General features: G+C 41.5%; 1 protein-coding gene across 3 annotated transcripts; it reads left to right on the top strand.

The window, feature by feature from the left end:
- Positions 1 to 24783, top strand: NME9 (NME/NM23 family member 9). 3 transcript variants are annotated; one of them, XM_054983796.1, is made up of 8 exons: positions 1 to 37; positions 4224 to 4260; positions 13993 to 14050; positions 16219 to 16322; positions 18516 to 18587; positions 19091 to 19207; positions 20460 to 20556; positions 23593 to 24783. In XM_054983796.1, the coding sequence occupies exons 2-8, from the start codon at positions 4228 to 4230 to the stop codon at positions 23595 to 23597; spliced, it is 486 nt and encodes a 161-aa protein (XP_054839771.1). In that variant the 5' UTR covers positions 1 to 37; positions 4224 to 4227; the 3' UTR covers positions 23598 to 24783. The 3 variants fall into 3 exon arrangements, with proteins under 3 accessions (XP_054839771.1, XP_054839772.1, XP_054839773.1); XM_054983797.1 differs by lacking the exon at positions 1 to 37 and adding an exon at positions 7260 to 7309 and having other exon boundaries at positions 4226 to 4260; XM_054983798.1 differs by lacking the exons at positions 1 to 37; positions 4224 to 4260 and adding an exon at positions 13392 to 13400.
- The last annotated feature ends 896 nt before the right edge of the window (positions 24784 to 25679 follow it).

The following is a 25679-nucleotide window of genomic DNA, read 5'->3' as shown; positions in this document are numbered from 1 at the left end:
CGTTTTGCAAGGGAGGCATTGCTGATCTCGGGAATAGGTATGTTCTGCCCCGCAGCCGGGCAAGGTAGAGTTTTCGCCGGGTCTTAAGAGGAGGAACGGATCGCTTCCTCCGATTATTCTCCTAGCCCCATCCGTAGTCTCTCACCGTTTAAGTATCTCCCCTTTCTTTCCACGGCAGCAAGGACTTGATCTTTGCATCTCTTTCTGTGGTGTGGCCGGCATGTCAAGAGTTCTCTTGTTACTGATCAGTAACCTATGGTATCTCCAACTACATTTTATCTTTTGTGCTGTGTTGAGTGTCCCCCCCCTGCCCAAATGCGTTTTTAGCACAATAAACATGCAAGTTGTTACCCATTTCCCTTTTTGCTTCTGCTAAAAATGTGACCTTGATTTGTGTTACACACCACTATGTTTCCCCAGGCCACCTCTGCTTCTCCTGAATGTGCTACACTGCTCCCTGACTTTTTTAAATGCCTTCCTTCTGTTATCTTCACAGCTGGAGCTCTGTGCCACCACAGCTATATTTGTCCAGCCTCCTCTCCCTTTTGCCCCAACTTCTTCCTCACTCTACCACCCTTTCCATGTTGCCAGAGAAAAGAGTGGTCAACATTTTGAGATCTAGCTTTTGTATGATGAAATATAGCAGAGTCCCATCAGCAAAAACTAAGGGACATCTGCAGAGAATAAACACCTCATATAGCAGAAAAGAGGGACACAAGAGTTTAAGAGAATGCCATAGTTCTGTTGCTGTTGACCTCTGGCTGCAGTCCTCCTCTCTTGGCTCCTTATGTGGAAGCAAAAAAGCATGCACACAGAACTCTGCTTCTTTGGCGCAGAAGCAAAACTCTACTAATTTTACTGTTCTTGTTCAAGGATGTATTTTTATTTTTCTTTAGCATATACTGAGAATGTTACCAAATTATGAATGAATGAATTTATTGTATATGGCCATAGGACTTCACAATCCAAAACCATTAAAAGCAAAAAAATACAAGAATACAGATATAATTATATACATATAAATAAAATTATTATAAAATGCATTTTACCTAAAATGTAAAAGTTAACAACATTGAAACCAATAATTTCTAGCAGCTTATAAGACGATCTATATCAGATGTTTACTTCCCTGGTTGCCACATTTGCCCTTATTTTCCTAGCAGCCAGGGCATAGAGGGCCATCCTGTTCAAAATAAAAGGGTCTATATCTGAAAGTTTAAAATTTAGTGTATCAAAATCAGACAGAAGATGGAGACCAGATAAAATATTCGCAAGAAATTTTCTCCTTGGGTATAGGGGATAGTGTAAAATATAGTGTGGTAAATCTTCAATTGAGGTTCCACAGATACATATACACTGATCAATGGGATTTTTTTGGAATTGCCCAAGTAGCATCTCAGTTGGCATAGACTGGAAGCGTAATGACGTAAATGCTACCCTGAGCTTATAGACTGTGATGTCAGTCAGATAACGCACTCTAGTATGGTCTTTTTTGAAGGTTTTATACTATGGAGCAAATTTTGTTTTACTGATTAAAAATTTATCAATTAGGGCATCCTCTTTGTAAACCCATTCCCTTAAGTCAACATTGCTTCCTGAAGGCTGGAGTAATTCATCTGGGTTTTATCCTTATTTTGCAGCTGGTGATAGCTCAGGTAACTCAAATTACTGAAGGAACCAGGGTCCGTTAGTTGGTATTTTTTCTGCAATTTGAGAATTGCTAAATGTGCACGTGCTCTGATTGAAGGGAGATCAAGTTCTGCCCTTAGCAAGGCTGCTGGTGTCCCTTTTGGTAGAGCTAGAACATGAACATGAAATTTTCTCATGAAAATTTTTTGAATTATTTCCAAATTGCTAAGTGTTGGTTCCTTCCATCCCCAGATCTCAATTCCATACAGTTAATGAGTAATGACCTTGGAAACAAAAAGCTTTGTGGCCGGTGGTATCAAGAAACCACCCTTAGAACAGTAAAATCTCATTATTGCTCCTATTGTCTTGAGCACTGAGGCTTTTATAAGCTTTATATGGGCATCCCATTTCAGGGTCTCACTAAAAGTTAGACCTAGATACTTATAGATGTTACCTAATTAATGAAATCTTAGTTGATAAATTGTCTGAGTTTTAATCAATTCAATGAATTAATAAACTCTGCATATATTTGCACACGAATATAAGACTATTACTTATTTATCTATGTAAAATTTTTGTAAGCCAACTTTCCACCCAAAAGAGTCCCTAAGACAGTAAACATTAAAACATCAAAAATTTAAAACAGCATTTTGAAATATTTTAAATTTAAAACATTTAAAATAGCATTAAAACAATTCAATAAATATAGCCACACAAACATACAACACAAAGAACGGGGAAGATGGCTAACAACAATGTATTGTCGAAGGCTTTCACGGCCGGAGAACAATGGTTGTTGTGGGTTTTCCGGGCTGTATTGCCGTGGTCTTGGCATTGTAGTTCCTGACGCAATCAAACCCAGGATGAATCAAACAACCAAGGAAAAACAGTCTCCTACAGGAAAAGTGTTTTTGCCATATATCAAAGGAATTACCGATCAGATGGGAAAGCTTATGAAAAAGCATAACCTTCAAGCAGTATTCAGACCCACCCGAAAAATACAACAGATGCTACGATCAGCAAAAGACAGTAGAGACCCCCTCACCTCTGCAGGAGTATACCGTATACCCTGCAGCTGTGGACAAGTTTACATCGGGACCACAAAGCGTAGCATCCAGACAAGAATAAAAGAACATGAAAGATACTGCAGACTTGGACAACCTGAAAAATCAGCAGTGGCTGAACATAGCCTAACTCAAACAGGGCACAGTATCTTATTCCAGGACACCAAAATACTGGACAACACTTCCAGCTACTTTGTCAGACTGCACAGGGAAGCCATTGAAATTCACAAGCATAAGCAAAACTTCAACAGGAAAGAAGAAACCTTAAGAATGAACAGAGCATGGTTTCCAGTTCTGAAAAACACCAGGCTAACAAAACATTCTATCCCCGACAATAGCCCTGCAGAGAAGATTAGCACATCAGGTACCAATCCATATGCAAAAGAACCTCCTCAGGATACAGTGAAGCCTCCCGCCATTAGCATTCCACACCCTGGGAAACTCTTACAGGATGACTCAGCTCAACCCCACCTCTCCTGAGTAGATACAAATGACCTACATCTTTTCCACACTGTGACACTGAGAGATCTCTGTCTTTTGGTGCTACACCTCTGAAGATGCCAGCCACAGCTGCTGGCGAAACGTCAGGAACTACAATGCCAAGACCACGGCAATACAGCCCGGAAAACCCACAACAACCATGGCTAACAACAATTTGGCAGTATACCAAACCAAACAAAAAAGTCTTCACCCACTGGTGGAAGACAGCAATAGAGGGGAAGGGATGAATCTCCCTGTGAGTTACAAAGTTTTGGTGCCACAACTGAGAAAGCCCTTCTACAGGTTGCCAGCTGTCTCACCTCATGTGTCAAGGGCTTCTGAAACAGAGCCTCTGAAGGTGACCTGTGTGAACAGGTAGATACATATGGGAGAAGGCAATCCTTAAGACTAATTCTCATTAAAAAGAATACTTGTGTTGCAGTAACTGTTTTAGAGGAAGCATTCCTTGCTGTCTGACACAGAAGGGAGAATAAATACACATAAATGCCACCCACAGTTTTTGTAGCATCTGAATTAAAAATAATTTAACACTTTAAAATAATATGGGGGGGGGGAAGTGGCCCTAGTAGGGTTTTCATGGCAAGGGACTAACAGAGGTGCTTTGCCACTGCCTGTCTCTGCAACCCTGGTCTTCCTTGGAGTTCTCCCATCCAAATACTAAGTAAGGCTGACCCTACCTAGCTTCCGAGATCTGATGAAACTGGGCTTGCCTGGGCTATCCAGGTTAGGGTAAAATAATGTGTGTGTGTGTGTGTGTATAATTAATTAATTAAAATACTGTTTACTTAATTGGGGCATTTCTAGTCAATAAAAGATTGCTAATTGGTTAATTTAAACAATGAATTAAATCTCACACACTTACAGCTATTCGAGATAGTGTGACATATACTGCCTGTAATAGCTACTGCAATAGTGTTTAAATTATCAAATGACATTGTTGGTGTTGTGTACCACTGATGATATTTATGTGGTATTTTAGATTGTTTTATAATATTATGTAGCAACATGGTGTTTTTTTTTTTTTGACAGAACAATGGTGAGCAGGAAGAAAGAATTACCTTTGCAGGTCAGTAAGAAAAGCAAATATTCCCCGCACCGATGTCTATCTTGGTAGTATGGAGAGGGTGAATTTTGTTCAAGGTTGCATCAAATAATGCTGATGAAACAGGGGAGAGAGCCAGTATAGTATTGGACTGGAAATCTGGGTCCAAATTCCAGCTCACACACAAAGTTTACTGGATGACATTGGGCCTGTTGTTAATCTACTTTATGACATTGTGAGGAACATGTATGCTGTACTGAGATCTTTGGTAGAATGCAGGATAAACTTGTAACAAATAATAATTTTTAAATCTATAGCCCCTTCTGCACTCCAAACTTACTCCTCATTTTTCAGACAGTCAAGCTGAAACCAATGCAATCGGCTTGGCCGTATTTCCTCCATATCTTTCCCATGTAATGGTGGAGTTGCTTTATTTATTTTGTTCTGTACTCAAATAAATCCGAATTGAAGCGCGCTGGTGCTGTTGTCACCAATGGCATCATTGCTGGCATCACAGTGCTTGTCCTTTAATTTTTTTTCATTGGTGAAATGCCGAAGGGGCCCCTATTTCAAGAATTTCTCCCGCTCAGCTCCCTCTTCGTTTATCTGATTGGCTGATTCAGGCTCTGTTCTTCCTCATACAATATTCCAACTCCTACAGACACAGCAAAATGAGAGTAATTAAAGCAATGAAAGCTATGGGGAATCCTGCACCTCCTGCACACTTGCAAACTTTTGGTGTTTCTGTCCAGTGCTGGGTTTAGAAAAAAAAAAGAAAAAGGAGAGGGAGAGGGAGAGGGAAGGCAGGAGTGGGAGGGATGGAAAGAAGGGAAGAGGGAGTGGTTGGATAGATAAGAGTGGCCAATCACAAAGAAGTGGGCTGGTGGGGGGAGGGGGAGAGGAAGTAACTGTCACTGTGTGATATATATTGTAGAATAAGGTAGCATGAGAACCAGAGGCTCAATGTTGAGATGAACAATAATTACAAAGCTACTATTCCATGATTGTTTGTTTTCAGATAAACATTAAATAACCTTCTTAAAGAGGCTATTTAGCCAAATTAATGTAATAATTAGTTGAAACATATTGGCTGATGTAGTGCTACAGTTGGACTTTGCTTCTCTGGAGAGTGGCCAATATAATCATGGTGATATTTTCTGCATTAAAATATGGTTAATATTTGAATATGTATCTATATATAGTGCACATGTTCATTAACAAAGCATATTTGAGGAAGCCTCTTCAAATAAGACTCTGCAGGAATATATTTGTGAAGGCTTTTTTTTAAAAAAATGAATCCATATTGGATATAATCTCTCTAAATCCTGCCATCAAGTGGCCAGAAAAAGCAAATGATTATTTCAATTCTACTAAGTATTTACATTAAAGTAGACCTATTGAGTTCACTGGAAATACTCTCATCTGACTCTACAGAAGTGCTTTGCTGTAAATAAATCATGGTACTATGCCAGTTAAAAGTTTTGAGGTTCATTGTTTTGTTCAGACTCACAAGAGTAATGTACATTAAACCTACGTAAACATGCTTACTGAGAAATAAGTGCCCTTGAGCAGTAATTTCTAGAACAGTGCTTCCAAAGAGCCTAGAACTGACTCTCCCTTATGCTTACAACTGCTGTTATTCTCTGTGCCATCCCAAGGGGATATTCAGTCTGCAATCCTAAGAACACTTCCCTGGGAGTAAACCCCATCGAATAAAATATGGCTTACTTCTGAGTAGACCCACTTAGGCTTGCTCTCTCAGTCCTGTTCAGGCCGATTACAGGCTTTCTCTGTTTCTTCTCCAATCTTTGTTATACTCTGCCAGAGCAAGTTAGAACAGTACCTTGCCTGGTGGCTTTCAGGAAATCTTGTAAAGCAGTCTATTTTTAAAAGACTTTCTGTTGACCTCTAAACAAATTTATTAATTCTGTTTTAACTACTGATAACTTAGCTCTTGTGAGGTTTTGTTACTGGGAAGTGGTATATTTGTATATTTTTGTATATTTGTATATTTTTGTTCTCTTAATTGTTTTAGATGTGTCATGGTGGTATATATATTTTAAGCTGCCTTGGGCCTTTATGAGAAAGACAAAGGAAAATAATTAACATAAATAAATACATTTAGGATTGTTGAATGGATTGAAGGACAATTAAAGTGAACCTACACTAACACAGAAGTATGGTTCACTTACTGAAATTTATTTATGAAGATAATTTACACAGATCCATTCAAGCCATTGCTTACATAGCAGCTTGTGAATCTTCCAGAATCACCTTTTATATGAGATAGTTCTGTAGTGTAGCTTTACACATTTTTTCTCAAAAGTAATCCCACAGAGTCCATTATGAATAGCACTGCAATTTTACAACTTCCATGTAACACAGTATGGAGGATGACATAATCTGCTCTGTGAAGAGATCAATATAGTATTTTACCTTGCTTTACAATGTTACGCAGATAGGAGAGCTGCAATGTAAGGTAGCGGTCTCAAAGAGAGAGGGACAATAGACTATATGCTACTATCTAATATCTTTTGCTCTTTAGTTATGATCGTACTGAGGATCGTACTATGTGGTTTAATATGTTAGTCTTAGAATTGCTATTTGCTAATACTGTGTTTCAGCATTTCTTCAACTCTGTGTATTAGATTTCAACTAATTTTTAAGACATGGCAGAGGAGTTAGCCATGTTAGTCTGTAGTAGCAAAATAGTAGAGTCCAGTAGCACCTTTAAGACTACAGTAAAGTTGGTTAGTCTCAAAGGTGCTACTGGACTCCTTACTATTTTGGTACTAATTTTAAAGCTTTGCAGATTTGCATTTATATATCCTATCACACTGTTTATTGAAATATCCTTTAAATTGACTGAGAGCCAGTTTGGTGTAGGACTCTCAAATTTTAATACTGATGTAATCCGCTCTGAGCCCGTTCATGGAGAGAGCAGATTATAAATTTAATCAACCAATACCTGAATTTCTGAGTTTAGTTTTGCACCCCTATTAATCAATCAAATCTCTTTTCAGAAGGAATGCTTGACCACTCCTCTATTTGAACTGCATTTCGTTTGCAAACTGTAAGCAGGACTCTCAAAACTTTGAACAATATTTAAATTGTTTTTCAGACATTTGAAATTGGTCAAAAATGTTTTGAGTGTGTACTTTTGTGTGTGTACATCCCCAATGCATCATCATCTTTGTTATAAGTTAAAAAAGCAGCTTAGAAGATATGTTTAATTTCTGCAGCAAGGGAAAGTAGCCGTGTCCATTTTGCCTGGCTGACTCAATGCCACTCACTCCAGGTTGCAAATATTATTTTTATTTATTTGTTTTATTAAATTTATATTCCACTCTCCCCGCAAGTGGACTCAGAGCAGAGCACAGGCAGTAATAAATACAATAAATACAGAGAGCATAAATTAGATTAAAACATATCAGTCAGTACAATAAAGTCTAAAACAGACAGTCACGCCCATATTGCAAGACACATTCGTGGGGCATACTTTGTGCATATGTGTTGGGTAACTCAGCTGTGATTGTGTCTGGATCGCAGTTACCTTGTTATGGCTGTCTCCCTTCTCCATCCATTTTCACCAGACAGGAGAAAATCTAAAGTGGTGCTTTTCTTGTTTATCTTTCTGGTGTTTTAGTCTTGCCCAATTTGACTCCCTGTTTGACTCCCAAAGTTGAACATGCTTGTGTTCATCTGTATTAATTGGATTTACATATTCTTGCTCTGCGGGCAGGGAATTGTATTCTGATCCAGAGAGTTCTGAGCCTGCACCAGCATGATGAATGCTGCTGGCTAATGAATGTGACCAACAGCACAGAAAACAAGCAGCATATTACACACACTACAGAATTTATTTTAAATGGCATATGACCTGCCCATGATAATTCTAGGATATAATCTTAAAAAGCCTGTAAATTGTGAGCATACATTAACAGTGACTTCCCAGCTAGCTGCACATAGGAACAGATACTTAAAGCAACAGATAGGACATAAGGTAAGATAATGGTGAAGTCTATGGTCCCTAACTTGTTAGTGAAACAATCTGAGACCCCCTCCCTATGATATAGCCCTTCTGTCTGTCTGTCTGTCTGCCTGCCTGCCTGCCTGCCTGTCTGTTAGACTTATAGTCCACTCTCCCCACAATGCAGGCTCAGAGCGGATCACAACCTGATTAAAACACAATACAATATACAATAAATAACATACAGCTAAAAGCAAAAATTTAAACAGACAGTGGATTTCACAGTCCTGCAAGAGTAAAAGAGTATCTGGGTAAAAAGCCCTTTTGAATAATTCAGTTTTGCATCGTTTATGGAAAGCCAGGAGAGTGAGGGCCCTCCTCCCCTCCTTGGGCAGGCCATTCCACATGGTAGGGGGCTACCACAGAGAATGCACATATGCAGGCAGCTGTTGATTTTGCCCATGTGCAGAGTGGCACCTGCTGGAGACCCTGTTCAGATGAATGAAGCTACTGTGGAGGAACACGGGGGGAGAGGTGGTCCCATAGGTATGCTGGACCAAGGCCATGAAGAGCTTTGTATGTGATAACCAGTATCTTAAACTGAGCATGGTAAGTGATAGGTAGCCAGTGAGATGACTGCAGGATGGGAGTGATATTCATGTTCTTGCTTGCTCCTGATAGCAGTTGAACCACAGTGTTTTGCACCAACTGGAGTCTCCTAGTTAACTTAGACGGGAGATCTAAATATAGTGCATTACAGTAGTCAAGTCTTGATGCTACCATAGCATGGATCCAGGTTGGCCATGTCGAGGTAGGAAGCCATCTTCCAAGCTAGAGTGAGGTTGTAGAAAGCGTTTTTTTTTTGGCTGCCTTGTTTTTCTAGTAGTTGTGCTGGATCCAGTATAACCCTTAGACTCTTAACTGAATCTGCAAGGGTCACATGAACTCCATTGAAAGTAGAGAGTACAATGACCTTCAAGATCTCTGCCTTCCCAACAAGTATCACTTCCATCTTGTCTGGGTTCAATTTCTATTTGTTCATTTTCAGCCATTTGACCACAGCTGTCAGGCAGCGACCCAAAATTTCTACTGCATCTTGTGGGGACCTGATAGTGAGATACAGAGTTGGGTGTCATTGATGACATCCCATTCCATAGCTGCGAATGAGTTCTCCTAAAGCCTTTATGCAGAGGTTTAATAATGTGGGAGATAAGATTGCACCCTGTGGAGCCCCGCGTGATAGTTCCCATTCTGGAGATAGCTGATCTCCAACAGCAACCCTCTGAGTCCATTCCATGAGAAACTATTTAAACCAGTCCAAGGCACATCTTTTAATGCCCACTTCTGCCTCTACATGCCACAACAGGATGGTGTGGTCTACTGTGTCAAAGGCTGCAGATAGATCCAAGAGGAGCAATAAGGAGGCATGGCCTTTGTCTATATTCAGATGGAGATCATCTACTAAGGCTATTAGGGCCATCTCTGTCCCATGACCTGTCTGAATCCAGACTGAAAAGGGTCCAGAGTGCTGGAGTTATCCAAGAAGATCTGGAGTTGGTCAGCTATTGCTCTCTCAATCACTTTGCCCAGAAAAGGCATATTAAAGACTGGGTGATAATTGGCCACATAATTTTTGTTGATGGTTTTTTAATTAGTGGACAGGGAGACATGCCCTGAGTTAGCAATTGATTTACAATAGACCTCAGTGGTTCATTTATGTGGTCTTTACTTGATTTTAACAACCAAGATGGGCAAGGATCCAGTGCACTAGTGGCTTTCATAGATGGCAGGATCCTGTTAAGATCTGTCATTGTAACTGGTTCAAGGCAGCCCATATGTGATCCAGACATTTCTTCCATCTTCTCTGTATTACAGCTAGCATCTAGATCAGAGCATATCCATGCTATTTTATCAATAAAAAACTTAGCAAAGGCCTCACAGTGAATTGCCTTTTCTTGAGACTGTAAAGGTTCAGATTTAGAGGTTAGAAAGTATTGGGATACCTTTAAAAATAGGAATGGTTGTGAACTAACTTTAACTTTAATTGAATTTTTATACCGCCCATCTCCCAAAGGACTCAGGGCGGTGTACAGCAAAAATAAAACATACAAATATAAAACAATAAGAATATAAAATATAAACATATTAAATAGTTTAACTCAGAAACAGGACAACTCAATTAAAACACATTTAGGCCAGCCCCGCTTGTTGGAATAATAACGTCTTAAGGGCATGGCGAAAGGTGTGTAGGTCAGGGACCATACGTATCTCCGGGGGCAATTCATTCCAGAGGGCAGGTGCCCTGACAGAGAAGGCTCTCCCCCTGGGGGTCACCAGCCGACATTGTTTGACCGATGGCACCCTGAGGAGGCCCTCTCTGTGGGAGCGTACCGGCCTGTGGGAGGCTATTGGTAGCAGCAGGCGGTCTCGTAAATACCTAGGCCCTAAGCCATGGAACACTCTAAAGATGGTAGCCAGCACCTTGAAGTGCACCCGGAAGACCACCGGAAGCCAAAGCAGCTCGCGCAGGAGAGGTGTTACGTGGGCGCGCCGAGTTGCTCCCATAATCACCCGCGCGGCCGCATTCTGCACTAATTGCAGCCTCTGGGAGGTCCTCAAGGGGAGCCCCATATAGAGAGTGTTACAGTAGTCCAGATGGGAGGAAACGAGGGCATGGGTGACTGTGCGCAAGGCGTCCCGATCCAGAAAGGGATGCAACTGGTGAACCAGGCGAACCTGATAAAAAGCCCCCCTGGCCACGGCCGACACATGATCTTCTAATGACAGCCGCGCATCCAGGAGGACACCCAAGTTGCGAACCCTCTCTGTGGGGGCCAAAATCTCGCCCCCGATAGTCAGCAATGGAACCAGCTGGCTATAACGGGGCGCCGGAAACCACAGCCACTCAGTCTTGGAAAGGTTGAGTCTGAGCCTGCTTCTCCCCATCCAGATCCGCACGGCCTCTAGGCACCGGGACATCACGTTAAGGGCATCATTGGGGTGATCCAGGGTAGAGATGTACAACTGAGTATCATCAGCATACTGATGGTACTTTACCCCAAAACCACGGATGATCTCACCCAGCAGCTTCACATAGATGTTAAACAGAAGGGGCGAGAGGACCGACCCCTGCGGCACCCCACAAGTGAGGTGCCTCTGGGTCGACCTCTGCCCCCCTGTCAGCAAAAACTGCGAGCGGTCAGAGAGGAAGGAGGAGAACCATCGCAACACAGTGCCCCCCACTCCCAGCCCCTCCAACCGCCGCAGCATGATACCATGGTCAATGGTGTCAAAAGCCGCTGAGAGGTCTAATAGGACCAGGACAGAGGAGCAACCCCTGTCCCGAGCCCTCCAGAGATCATCAACCAATGCGATCAATGCCGTTTCCGTACTGTGCCCAGGCCTGAAGCCCGACTGATACGGATCCAAATAGACATCTTCCTCCAGATGCTGGGGAAGTTGTTGCGCCACCACACTCTCAACAACCTTCGCCACAAAACGAAGGTTAGAGACTGGACGATAGTTTGCTAATACAGCCGGATCCAGGGAAGGCTTCTTGAGGAGGGGCCTCACCAACACCTCTTTTAGGGCCGTTGGGAAGAAACCCTCTCGCAAAGAAGCATTAATAATTCCCTGGAGCCAGCCTCGTGTGACCTCCCGGGAGGCCACCACCAGCCAGGAGGGACATGGGTCCAATAAACATGTAGCAGCGCTAAGCCTACCCAGTATCCTGTCCATGTCCTCGGGAGTCACAGGGTCAAAGTCTTCCCAGATGACCTTCACAAGACCCACCTCTGTCCCCCCATCTATACCCACCCAGTCAGAGTCCAGACCCTCCCAAATCTGAGCGATCTTGTCGTGCAGATATTGGACAAAATCCTCAGCCCTGCCCTGCAAAGGGTCTTCCCACTTTCCCTGGTGAAGTAGGGAGTGGGTCACCCTAAACAGGGCGGCCGGGCGATTATCTGCGGACGCGATCAAAGCAGAAAAATAATTGGATTTCGCCGCCTTTATCACCCCTAGGTAGGTCTTACTATAAGACCGTACCAGTGTCCGGTCAGCTAACGTAATGGTTGCCAAGAAATAACCTTTCTTTGCCCCTTTCAGTTCTGCTTCATAGGTCCTCCAGTTAGTTCTGTTACACACTCTATCAGCTTCCACGTGAGTGTTCCACCAGTGTCTCTCTAGGCATCTTCCAACCCAATTTAGGTCAGCCAGCTCCATGGTAAATCATGGGGCTGGCTTCCATCCCAAGGGCTGTAGGGGTCAACAAGGAGCAGTGGTGTCAATAGCTTTAAGGAGCTTCACGTTCCACGCTCCTACAGCAGCGTCCATAGAACATATGTCTGGAATTCTAAAATCTCCCAAGACATTTTGGAATCTAGAAGGATCCATGAGCCTTTGTGTGCAAATCATTTTCGCTGGAACCCCCCCCCCCCCATTTTCTGGGATGTTGGGGCCATATTCACTTTTGCCTTCAGTAGATGATGGTCTGACCACAGTTCAGGCCAAATCTCCAAAACTGATACAAGGCTTTCCCTCAAAGGCTCAGTACAAAATATTAAATCCAAGGTATGGCTTATTTCATGTGTAGGACCTGTCACTATTTGAGAGAAACCCAGGGTTGCCAGGGAAGCTATAAATTCTGGGTTGGACCTGATTTGGAACACTCAGCATAGATGTTGAAGTCCCCCAGAACAATAAGTCTAGGTGTCTCCAACATGATATCTGCTAGCAGTTCTGCTAATTCAGAAAGGGTGCTTATTGGGGAGCCGGGCAGTCTGTAAACAAGAAGGATAGCAAATCTTTAATCCCAGAGACAGGAGCATACAGTCAATACCAGCTATAGCTTGTGCTGGAAGTCTGCGGAAACTGAAGGACTCACGAAGAATAATAGCAACCTTTCCTCTCTGGCTACCATAGCGAGGTTGGTGTAGAACCACATAGCTGGGGGAGTTAGTTGGGACAGACAGACCATGTTGTTTTCCTGCAGCTGTGTCTCTGTTAGGCAAGCCACATCAATTTCCTCTTTATGCAATATCTCAGTAATGCATGCAACCTTCTTCCTAACAGATCGGGTATTGCATCATATTAATGTGGTGGTGGTGATGGAAGTGGCCCCATTGTTGGCAGGTGGAACGCTAGAGAGGTTAGATAAACAGCGAGTATTGTTGCTTGATACTGGTCGCCTTTGGTAAGTCCCACCCCCATATCTACCAGCACCCATCTGCACTTGAATAGTAAAGTCACCAGACATTTTGTTCCAAGGGAGAAAGCTCAGGAGTGTAACCCACAACCACATATTCAAATATCAAACATATTGGAGGCCTCAGCTCAGACAACATAGGGCTACAACCATGGTATATTTAAGCAAGCAGTGTCCAGCAGGTGTTGCATACATCCCAGAAGCAGTACATAAACAGTGGAGCTCTTCCTATGTTCTTATGTCTTCTCATGTCCTCCACCTCATGCAAGTGATATCTGTCCCCCAGCTGCACACCCCAGGCTAAAAGCCACGGACCAAAGGCCCTTATGCACTTGCCCTTCAACTCATGCCTCCTGCACGAGGCCCTTGTTAAATAGCCATCCCAAGAACCAGAAAATACTGCAAATCAACGAGGCTCTCAGTTAAAGTGCTGAACTTGACACAAACAAAATAGACATTGCAATCAAGGCATATTAGAATGTCAATTGCATTTTTGCCAAGTTCTCAGGATCTCTGCTTTTCAGAGAGTAAGGCTGTTTTGCATTGTTGAACTATTTCTTGTTGTTTAATTTACACACAGATGGTTGTCAATAATCAGGAACTTTGGGAAGAGGTCCTATGTTCCAGAGGACTGATAGGTAAGCCTTTTGCCACAAATATAACAGAGCCCATCTCCCATGCTGCTACTCAGAGGTATTAATATATACTGACAATATATAGATCAGGTTAGAAGATGAAATAGTGAAGAAATGTTGATTCTTTTGTACTTTCTAGCTCAATGATACTGTTATCAGTTTGATATTATTATCTAATCTTAACTGAAACACTTTTCCTTTAGTTATGAACCAAAAGGCTGATCTACACATTGTATAAGGAGGCTACCAAAATTAGCATACTAGCAGCAACAAAAAGTACAAAGTAGCATAATCCACGGGTCTTATTCCTTTACCAAAGCATCTTTTTGAACCATTTTGTTCCTGACCTGCCCTATTATCTGTGTTAAAAACCCTCCTGAATAACTCAAGTTTTGCATAGTTTGCAGAAAGCCAGGAGAATGGGATCCGTCTTAACCTTACCAGGCAAGCCGTTCCATAAGGTGGGGGAACACTACTGAGAATGAACATGTACAGGAAGTTGCTGATTTTGCCCATTGCAGGGTGGCATCTACAGAAGGCTCTGCTCTAGTGAGCAAAACTGCCATGGCGGAGCATAGGGGAATGGTAGCCCTGCAGATAAGGGTTCAAGACCTTGTATGTGATAACTAATATCTTGAATTGAACCTAGTAACTGATGGGCAGCCAGTGGAATGACTGCAGAATGAGGCTAATATGCACAGTCCACCTAGCTCCTAATAATAACCGAGCTGTGGTACTCTGCACCAACTTCACCAACAGCAACTACCACATGGGTCTATAACATGTAGGCCAGCCTTTCAACTAAGTCCAGATGGCAGCTTTCATAACTCCATTCAGGGAAACCTCTTTGCCATTCAGCTGCAACACACAAGGAGCATTTTTGGAGAAATATTGGCAATCAGGAATCTTCCTGCAGTACCACATGCTGTCTCTAAAACTATCATACCTATCCCCCGAGCACTAGCAAAAACTTTTCACAAGAGAGATTTATAGAGTTGTTTTGGAAGATTCAGTGAAGTTACAAGACATTGGTAATCATATGATCGAAGGACCACATAAATCAGTCATTGATGTCTATCATAAATCAACCACTGACTCAGGACACCTTCCCTTACCCACTCAAAGAGGTGGTCATCCATCTCCTGCTTTAAAAAATGTCTCTGCAGAAAAGTGATATGGCTGCTTATTGCCCTATCTCTAACTTGCCCTTTCTGGGCAAGGTAATTGAAAAAGCAGTCATGGATCAACTTCTTGGATAACTCAGGTGCTCTGGATGCTTTTCAGTCTGGCTTCAGGCCAGGGTATGTAACAGAGGCAGCACTGGTGACTTTAGTTGGTGACCTCCATCTGATTGTAGACAATGGCCAAGCCTCTGTGTTGCTCCTACTGGATTTATCCGCTGCCTTTGATACAGCAGACCATGCTATCTTGTTGAAACATTTGGAGGCTGAAGTAGGTACCAGGATATGTGCCTTGAATTGGTTTACATCATTTCTTATGTATGGACTGGACTCAAAGGGTTGCCATTAGAGAGCAGTTATCATCATTATGGGATTTATCCTGTGGGGTTCCATAGGACAGTCTTATCTCCCATGCTATTCAGTATCTGTGTAAAGCCTTTAAGAGAAATCATTCATAGTTTTGGAATTGGATGCCATGACTATACTAATGACACCCAGCTCTATATCTCTATCAAAATCTTTTGGGGATGTGGTAGATGTCTTGAGCCACAGTCTGACTGTGGTTAAATAGCCGAGAATGAACAAATTGAAACTGAACTCTGACAAGATGGAGGGAATGCTGGCTAGGAAGACTGAGGTCTTGAAGGCCATTGTGCTTCCCACTTTTGAGGGGTTTGGCTGACCTTTGCTGATTTGGTCAGGAACCTAGTAGTTATATAGGACCCCGCATTACTACTGGAGAAACACATTAATGGAGCTGCAAAAAATGCTTTCTTCCATTTAGCCTGGAAGATGAGAAAAGTGGACTGTAAATACATAAACAAATAACAATAACATTTATTATGTGTGGCATAATCCTAAGAACAGAATTGAATTGAATAGACCTGAGTAGGATTCTGAGAAGACCTGCTTAGGACGGCATTGTAAATGTGGTATGCTCTGACATGTGGCAATTTGGAATCCTCCTGAGACAGTTTGATCTCTTTGCAGTGGTAGATGTTTATCAGTGCTGGTGCGGCCCATGTAAAACCGTAATCAGCCTCTTCAGGAAAATAAGAAATGAGCATGGGGATGACCTTCTGCATTTTGCTGTGGTAAGAGGTAGCTTCAAATGTATAAAGTATATCAGTGAAAGGGTACATGTGCTTCTGCGTTGCATGAATGAGCGCTTCCCCAGCACATTGATCCAGTCTTCACAGGTCTATAACATGTTGTACAACAACACTTTGGATCACTGAAGCTCCTGCCATCCCCACCAGGATAAATATTATTGCCAGCATTGATAAACGAAAGACCAGAGTTTGGAGGGAGTAGACATGACATTTTAATTGGAGTCACAGGCCAAACTTTGCAAACTGTGGAGAGGCAGAGTATAGGAGACGCCGTTTCCCTCTCTATAATCCACTCTCAGTGACCAAAAAAAAGTCTGGAGGACCTGATGATCTCTTGTGTGCCATCCCTTCTTATGCTACCATCTTTCCCCTACAAAGTAAGGAGCACTATTGTTTGTTTGTTTGTTTTCGATTTATATTCTGCCCTCTCCACACCAGCAGGCTCAGGGCAGATTACAAACACGTACAAGTTAAAATACATAAGACAATTAATATAAGTTAAAAACCATAAAAACATCAAAAATTACACAATTTAAAATACATATAAACATGAACATAGCAGCACAAAATCCAACCGACCAAACCATAACTGTCTCCAGAGCATTTTAGCGGTAAAGGAGATTACTAAATGGGGGTATTGGTAGTAGGGAGGGCCTATTCCACCATCAACCAGCCGGGGGGGGGGTCCACCTAACACCGCCCATATGCCTGGCGGAACAGCTCTGTCTTGCAGGCTTGGCAGAAAGATAACCAATCCTGCTGGGCCTTGGTCTCATTAGACAGAGCGTTCCACCAGACTGGGGCCAGGACCGAAAAAGCCCTGGCCTTGGTTGATGCCAGGCAGGCCTCCCTGGGAACAGGGACCTTTAGCAGATGTTTCTCACTAGAGTGAAGAGTCCTCTGGGGTTCATATGGGGAGAAGTGGTCCCACAGATACGCCGGTCCCAGTCCACATAGGGCTTTATAGGTTCGTACCAAAAGCTCGAACCTGATTCGGTACTCCACCGGTAACCAGTGCAGCTGATGCAGTGCCAGCATTATATGCTCACGCATCGGCAATCCTGTGATAACATGCGCCACTGCATTCTGCACCAGCTGTCTATAACATGTTGTACATGTTTAGCAGCTAGCACACTACACATACTAGCTTTATTAATTGGGTTGGATCATATACACTGCCATCAGAGGGCATGGGCAAGAGATGGATTTTTTTCACCTTCCCTTTCTCCAATAGTCACCTGTGAGTGACTGTCAAGAAAGCAATATTGGGTAAAAAGCTACACAACATAGTTGCCTGCAGTGAGGAGGAAGTGAACAAAATCCTCCTCTTTCCTTCTTTTACCAGCACATCCTCTTATGCTTGTGAAAATCTTTTTAAACTAGCAGAAAGTAGTAATAGAATCCAACCTATTATATCCAATGATGATGATCATAAACAGTAGAATTTATTTGGGTGTACCTCTAATATAAAGGTAAAGGTAAAGGGCATACCTCTAGTATGCTCTGGGTTAAACTGTGCTGAGAGCACATCTACTACTAGATGGGGTTTCTATTGCATTAAATTGTCATGACCTTCCTCAAAGAATCTTAGGTATTATGAATTCTCCCTAGAAGCTAAAATGATGACACTGAAGCTATCGTACTTTGGTCACATCATGAGAAGACAAGACTCACTGGAAAAGACAATAATGCTAGGAAAAGAGGAAAACCCAAAATGAGATGGCTGGACAATAAAGGAAGCCACATTCTCCAGTTTGCAAGATCTGAGCTAGCAAGTCTGTTAATGATAGGACATTTTGAAGATCTTTCATTCATAGGGTCACTATAAGTTGAAAGTGACTTGACAGTACATAACACACACACACACAGTTAGAGATATCTCTCTGTGATCTTTGTTAGAAACCACTATCTCAGTTTCACAGAGCTATAATTCACAGGGGTCCCTGGGAAAAGGAAATTACTGTTAATTTAGTTTTAGCTTGTAGAGAAGGTTTGTGCAAGTATCACACAAATGAGTTAAAGTAACATTTAAATGGACAAAGATTCTGAAGCATAATAAACAGCAAGTATTAAACACTGGGTGGGAAATAGCTCTGTCTTACTTAAATGGTACCCCTGTAGTCACAATGTGAACATTTGCTTTGAATAAACTATGATGTTTATTTTTTTATTTAGGCTGAAGTAGATTCAATCGATGCCCTAGAGAAATATCATGGGAAATGTGAGCCTACATTTCTGTTTTATGCTGTAAGTTAGTACCAAATTCTGACTTCACATTTGCAATTTGGAAATTCTTTCTAAGAACTTGTGTTCATTTTAAACATGATTAATTTAAGATTTGACTTGCGGATGATAATTCAAATCCTGGTTTGCCTTGATCAATGCTGGTCTTATCAACTTTGCTCTTTCCCTGTCTCACCTGAAGATTCCTGACTGGTATTTTTCATTATGGTGATGGCAGCCTTGGGGAACAAGCAAGGATTAAACTAAAATGGTCATATTCATACATCATGCAAAACCATAATTAAGACTAATTGTGGCTAATAAATCAATTTCAAGGCATGATTTCTGATGATGTATCCTGTCTCTGACTAACCACATTTAGAGGAGTTGACAGTCACATTGATTAATTTAATTAGCCCATGATTGTGCATGACATCTGAACTGAGCCCATGATTGTGCACTGACATCTGAACTGTTGGCATGAATTATATTTGTAAGTAAAATTGGTTATTTCTGCTTCCTTTCAGGGAGGAGAGTTAGTAGCGGTTGTAAGAGGAGCAAATGCACCATTGCTACAGAAAACTATTGTGGAGCAGCTAGAAGCAGAAAGGAAGGTTTTGGATCATGGGGCAGAGAGAGTGGTGGTAATGTAATCCCTAGACACTTTTTAGATTGTATTAATTTTCAAGTTGTGCTTGTGTAAGATGCTAACTTAACCCCAACAAATCTTTTTATTTAGAGCCAGAAGTAGAAGTTTCAAGCACATCCTAAGCCTTATGAACTAAGGCTGAGAAAGTCTGCATAGCTCTTAAAGTGGTCGGTCCATTCTTGGTTTCTGCAGGAATAAATGTTCTCTGCCTCCAGAAATGTCCAAAAGGAGATAATGCACCTGAGTGTTGAGCCCCAAATCTTCTTAACAGTACAAGGGCTATCAATTTTACTTTTTAAAAAGTAAATGAAAGTGCTCAGTTTGTTTTAAGACACATGTATCCTGCACTCTCCAAAGTTTGCCCCAAATCTGTGCGGAATTTTGCACATACTAAATCATGGCAGTGAAATGACTCTTGTCATACAACTAGAAATCACAGTGCAGGACATCATAAGCTCAGGAATGTTGGGTTTATTTAAAAAGTTGTGCAATGACAAAAACCTTTTATACCTATGGAGATCTATCATGTCCTTCTCTGGAGATTCTCCACAAACAGTAAATGTAGCATGTGTAGCTTCTTCTTCTTCTACAAAACAAAACAAGTTCCCAGATAAAACTGTAAAACTTTTACATTGTGGTGCACCAATGAAGATGAACAACAAACATTTATTAACAGACTATAAAAGGTGCAACACAGTAAAGGTTTAGTATGAAATTCTTTGGTAAGAATGTACAACCTACTCTCAACTCTTCCCACTAGGAGTAAAGGCATTGAAACTGAGCATTAGTTACCAAACACAACCACTAAGGGGAGATCGGATTCTTTTTTCCCCAGACGGGGTTCCTCAGCATTCAAGAGTCAACTGTAACCTTTTTGCCACAGCTGACAAGCTTACTATTCAAGTACCACTCAGAGAGAGTCTGGTTATAGAACCTGTACATGGAAAGTTAGAGTTGATGGGACTTTAACAGGATGTTTATTTCACTAAAACAAGTTTCCTTCCTATCCAGTGGCGTTCCAGGGGCTGGCAATCACTTCAATTTGCATAAGGCATAATTAACTTAAGGCTTAAATCACAAGGATTGGTTCAGAGTCCTGGAGAATAGGCAGGACTTTGGGGGTGATTGCCACAGTGTCACATTCTGAAAGGTTAAAACCATCTGTTACTAAAAATGGCCATAGACAGTTACTAAGACCGTTTCCTAAAATGGTCAGTAAAGAGCATCTCTCATCTTACCAATGACAGATCCAGGATGAAGCCTTTCTTCAGGAAGAAGAAAATACTGCTGTGGAAGAAGAGGGGGAAGATGAAGAGGAAAATGAGGGTGAAGAAGACAAAGCAGGTTGTGGGTCTGCTCAGTGCCATGGCCAGCGTTACTATTATTTCAATTTTCTTGGTACACGACAGCGAGAGCATTCCATAACTTGGGATTTTGTCATTGTTCTCCAGGGGTGGAGTGGAATGTTAAAGCAGCCCTGTAGGAAGCAGAGCCATGTGGTCCCTGTGATGCTTCCAGCACTGTGATGCCAGCTTGACATCAAATTTGTCTTTTAGGAAGACTCTTAAACTCAGGCCTTTTCCTCATGACAGTGCTTTCCTGTTGAACCCCTGGTGTTGCCACAGCTGCTGATGCAGTGCAGTGGCAATGGGGCTTCCAGATGGCAGCTTTCTCCACATTTTCCCTGCCCCTGTCCCCATGGTGGTAATTCCTCACCCCTCCTGAGGTAATTTTTTTTAAAGCTGGTGACAGACACACTGATAGATATTATACTGATATGTCAATAGCTGATTTTAAACAAAACTTTTAAAAGTCCCCAGGTGACATGCAGGGTGAACGATTGCTACTGCAGAAGCTAGGGCAGGGGAAATGGCTACTGTATGAGCAGGACTGGGAGAATCCAGACATTTCCCGCACACAGCAGCCAGCCTACCACAATGTTGTAGGGAACCAGGAAAAAGGTCCACTTCCCAACAGCATCAAAATAATCTATGTGGAAATGGCCTCAAATGCATTATCCAGAACATCTGAGGGAATGCCTATTGTCACGTCCCTTGCTTATTGAGGTCAGGAAAGAGGGCCTAGTTTCCATTTCCATCTTGGCACCACTGACTGAAAGCCTTGCTATATTTGTTCAAAAGACTTCTTTGTAGAGTCTTTCTACATGAGACATCCTACACAAGGATGCCCAAGTGAAGGGAGATACAATGTTAAGCAGGAAGCATAGTTTAAAGACAGAGCCAAAGGGTCTGTCAGTTTCACCTCTCTACACTAGGATAGTTTAAAAAGATAAAGCTAGCAGAGAGTGCTCCTCAGAGGCTTTGTTAATTTCATCTTCCAGTCCTGAAGGAGCTGTGAAATTGACAGAGCCTTCCCAGAGGTGAAATCAAAAAGAGTCCAGTAGCACCTTTAAGACTAACCAATTTTATTTTATTGTAGCATAAGCTTTCGAGAATCAAGTTCTCTTCATCAGATGCCTGATCTGAACTGGTCAAATACAGAAGAGGAGGGGAGGGGAAATAAGGGGACATATATCACATCAAGAGGACAGGGTGCAATTAGTGTGAAGGCAATCAAAACATTCCTTTGCTTGTAAATGTAAACATCTCCTTTTGGTGTGGAGTCAGTTTGCCGTGTTAGTTAACCGCAGTGAAGGTATCCAATTCCTATATTCCCAGAGGTGAAGATCAAATTAACAAACCCTCTGAGGAGCCATCTCTGCCAGCTAAACTACCTTTCTGTAGAGAGGTGAAAATGACAGAGCCTTGGGCTCTATCTTTTTAAACTACCCTTTCTGGCATCTCCTTCACTTGAGCATCAGCATTTTTTTTATTATTATCATGTTTTAAATTATCATGTTGTACACTCGTTTCTGATAATCAATAGGCTTTGGTTCAGGTGAGTTTCTCCTAACAGTTCCAAAAAGTCAAAGATACGTGTCTCTCTACACGAGACATCTTATATGTCTCATGCAGAGAGACACGTATCTTTGACTTTTTGGAACTGTTAGGAGAAACTCACCTGAGCCAAAGCCTATTGATTGTCAGAAACTAGTGTAAAACATGATAATTTTTTGAAAAGCCAAACATTTAATGCAATCCAGTGTAATCATATGCAGAATTACTTTAGTCTATGTGCATTAATTTCAGTGGTCTTAGACTGGAGTAAGCCTGCATTGGTTTGTGCTGTTAGTATATTTGCTTTTATTAAATTTTACCAAAATGTCATTTTATTTTTTTTCAAAATTCTGACACTGAATACATGGGTCTAATTAAACTTGGCTCCAATGATGTAAAAACTGCCTTGGAGACAGATGGTGTTTCCTGGCAATCATCTGCTCGCTACTCTGCCACCCCAGCCTGCCTCCAGAGGTTGCCCATGGCTAATATCTCATGCATGATGGATCTTGTGTCTCTTACTCCATAGTTATTGAATTTTTTAAAAAACATCCTATGACAAGGTAGCTAATCTTATATATGAAATCAAGTGTTTTGTTTATTTACTTCATTTATCGTCTACTTTTATTGTTGAGACTCAAGGCAAACATATGCAAAAAATATAAAATACTGATTTAAAAGATTAATTACTGAGCATGTGACTTTGTTAAATTCAGATGTGTCACATACTGACTTCTGTAAGTAGTCAAGCACTTTGAATGGGGTAGACTAGGAAGTTAAAATGGCCCTGGAACAAGCCAAGCTGAGTGGCCCCTGTTGCACAACAAGCTGGTGCTGCAAGTTCAGTCCGCTCAGCAGGACCAACAATGGGCATTGGCTCACTGATGGCCTTCCCCCACAAACAGGAGACAGTGCAGGAGGAAGCAATTGGTGAACTGACAACAGTCATTGCCATTGAAGGGCCCAAGCCAAGGGGCCTCCAAGGCACTGGAAGAGTCACTGGAGCTTGGCTCTGCATGCTTCTTGCCACCAATGGCCTTCTAGGGCAGCTGCCCACTGGGAAATTTCCCTGAAGTCTACCCCTGACTTTAAACATTAAAAGACTTTGTGGGGCCTGTTTTTGCAAAGAAAGGAGTCTTTCAGCATCAATGTATTTAATGCAAGGGAGGAGCAAGTTGAAGGCACTGGTCTAGGCTCCGGTACTAGTAACCTTGGCTTCCCTTCCTTACAATATGTTTGGGCGGGGGGGCAGTCTGTCTTTGCTATAATTTGAGTTCCAGTGTCATCAGATGCTGAGTGTAAAAAATTATGTACAGACTGAAAGTGAATGAGTATTCCATTTTACTGTCATCCAAATTGCTCCAAAGGCTGAAATTACAACTTTACGATTTAAAAATCAAACAAATATTGTTCCTTTGATTTTGCTTTCAATATTTACATTGCTTTCTTCTTATGGTAATTTCTTCCTCTCTTTTCTTTCTAGATTAAATCATTTGGATTGGCTTTCCAGCTGCCATTGGAAGATGATGAAAAATGTTACTTTTTTTGTTAGAGGCAAAAAGAAGGATAAAATTGTTGGCAACTTATTGTCAAAAAGGGGAAACTGTGTTTCAGGTAGAGGCAGTCTTTTTGTGTCAAAATTCATGTTACTAAGGAAACAGTCCTAAACAGGTCTCCTTGGAAGTAAATCCCACTTTATTCGATTTAAATTATGGCTTTTCTACTCCCAGGAATATAACAACAATATCACTTAATATTACTCAATTAAGTAGCCTTAATAATACAATATCACCATTAAGCACAATATATTAGTCTTCTCAGTACTGCTACAGGTATCTGAGAAACTACCTTATGCCAAATTTATGCCTTATTTATTTGTACAATTCCAGGAGGTGTAATTTGGTTAATTGTTGGCTTTGAACCTACTGTGAGGCATAGGATGCATACCTGGTATCTCCAAGGCTTTGCTGAACTCAGTAATGTTATTTGTTCCATTGTAATGTTTGCTTAAGAGTAATAAGGCTCTTACTGGCAATCTCCAGCAGATCTTTCCATGGTGAGGTGGGTGGTGGGTGGGGTGGAATTCACCGGTACTGAGTACTGGCACTTTTTTTTGAAGACTCTCCCAAGTCCTGATCCTTATGTGCCAGTGTGCCACTCTCAGCCAGAGAGAGAGAATGGATCCTCAGGAACCATCTCTAGGCCGAAAAAAGAATTGGTAGAAACTAGCACAACCTTATATATGAGTTCTGACACCTTTAAAAACTATGTTGAGGTAATCTAAAACAGAACAGAACTGAGTTAGCAATTTTGCAAACCTTTAGGATATCAAATAACAAAACGTTTGTGGCAGCCATCTTTAACCCTATCATAATATTACAGTTAATCTCAGTTTATAACATGTACAGTTATTATCTAACTGTAGTAGAGGCTGAAATATTGATCTAAATCTAAATTATGAACTGTCATCTTGGATTCCAGTATGGCAGCTACATTCAAATTGGCAATATGACTTTTCTGATGCAGGTAGAAAACTTGTGACTGAAATCTTGATAATGAGTTGACATGACAAAAAGATTCAGGGGACATTGTTGATCACTTTATGTGCTACTAGTATAACATTAAACTATGTATATGCATCTGATTACTGCTTTAATAAAGAAATTTAAATATATATGTTGTTTTCTTTAAGCTATCTGACCATAGTAGAAAGCCACAGTATGCTTTATAAACCATACATTTATTTATACCACACTTTTCTCTCCAATAGAAACTGAAAGCAGTTTACATCATTCTCCTCTTCTCCATATTATTCTCACAATGAGGTAGATTAGGCTGAGTGAGTGAGACTGGCCCAAGGTCCCCCAGCAAGCTTTCATAGCAGAGTTGGGATTCAATGCTGGCTCTCCCTCATCCTAATCTGATATACCTAACTACTACACCACACTGGCTTGTAAGGATTCCTTTGACCAGAAAAGATTAATCCCTAACACTGCAGTCCTTTTTCTGGGAGTAAACCTCACTGAACAGAGTGGCAGAATTGTGACAGGTTTTTAACAGTGCAATCCTAAACAGAGTGACATTCTTCAAAGACTGTTGACATCATTGGATTTAGAATGCTGAAACTGTTTAGGACTGCAGCGCAATTTTATGCAGTTATTACTGTCCATTAAAGTCAATGGTGTAACATTGTATAGTATTGTATAGTTACCACACAATCCTATGTGAACTCAGAAGTAATTTCCACTGTATCCAGTGGAGCTTAGTCACAGGTGAGTTTGCATAGGATTGCCCTGTTGGTCCCGTCATACAGGAACTTTGCTGTTCAGAGGTTGCTATTCCAAACACAGGAAGGATGAAGTCTCTCTGAATTTAATGGGATTAGTTTCTAACCATACGTTTATAGGATTGCACTGATACATTCTTACCGAACACAGCCTTCCTAAGAATTCTAGTCAAATGTACTCAGTGGGGCTTACTCTCAGGAAAGTGTTCTTTGGATTGCACTGTAAATAGCATTAAAGGGATTGATCAAAGCGTATCGCGCCATTTGCGGCTGGAATACGCCGC

The sequence above is a fragment of the Eublepharis macularius genome, chromosome 6 (assembly GCF_028583425.1).
Source record: "Eublepharis macularius isolate TG4126 chromosome 6, MPM_Emac_v1.0, whole genome shotgun sequence".
Taxonomy (NCBI): Eukaryota; Metazoa; Chordata; class Lepidosauria; order Squamata; family Eublepharidae; genus Eublepharis; species Eublepharis macularius.
The sequence above is the reverse complement of the archived record's forward strand: the minus strand, read 5'-3'. Positions and strand labels throughout refer to the sequence as shown.

What these genes read in the sequence shown, in the direction of transcription:
- NME9 (XM_054983796.1), top strand. Translation starts at nt 4,228, where the DNA reads ATGGTGAGCAGGAAGAAAGAATTACCTTTGCAG. An exon ending in ACCTTCTGCATTTTGCTGTG is followed by an intron (nt 16,323 to 18,515) that starts GTAAGAGGTAGC and finishes TTTTTTATTTAG; the next exon opens with GCTGAAGTAGATTCAATCGA. An exon ending in CTACATTTCTGTTTTATGCT is followed by an intron (nt 18,588 to 19,090) that starts GTAAGTTAGTAC and finishes GCTTCCTTTCAG; the next exon opens with GGAGGAGAGTTAGTAGCGGT.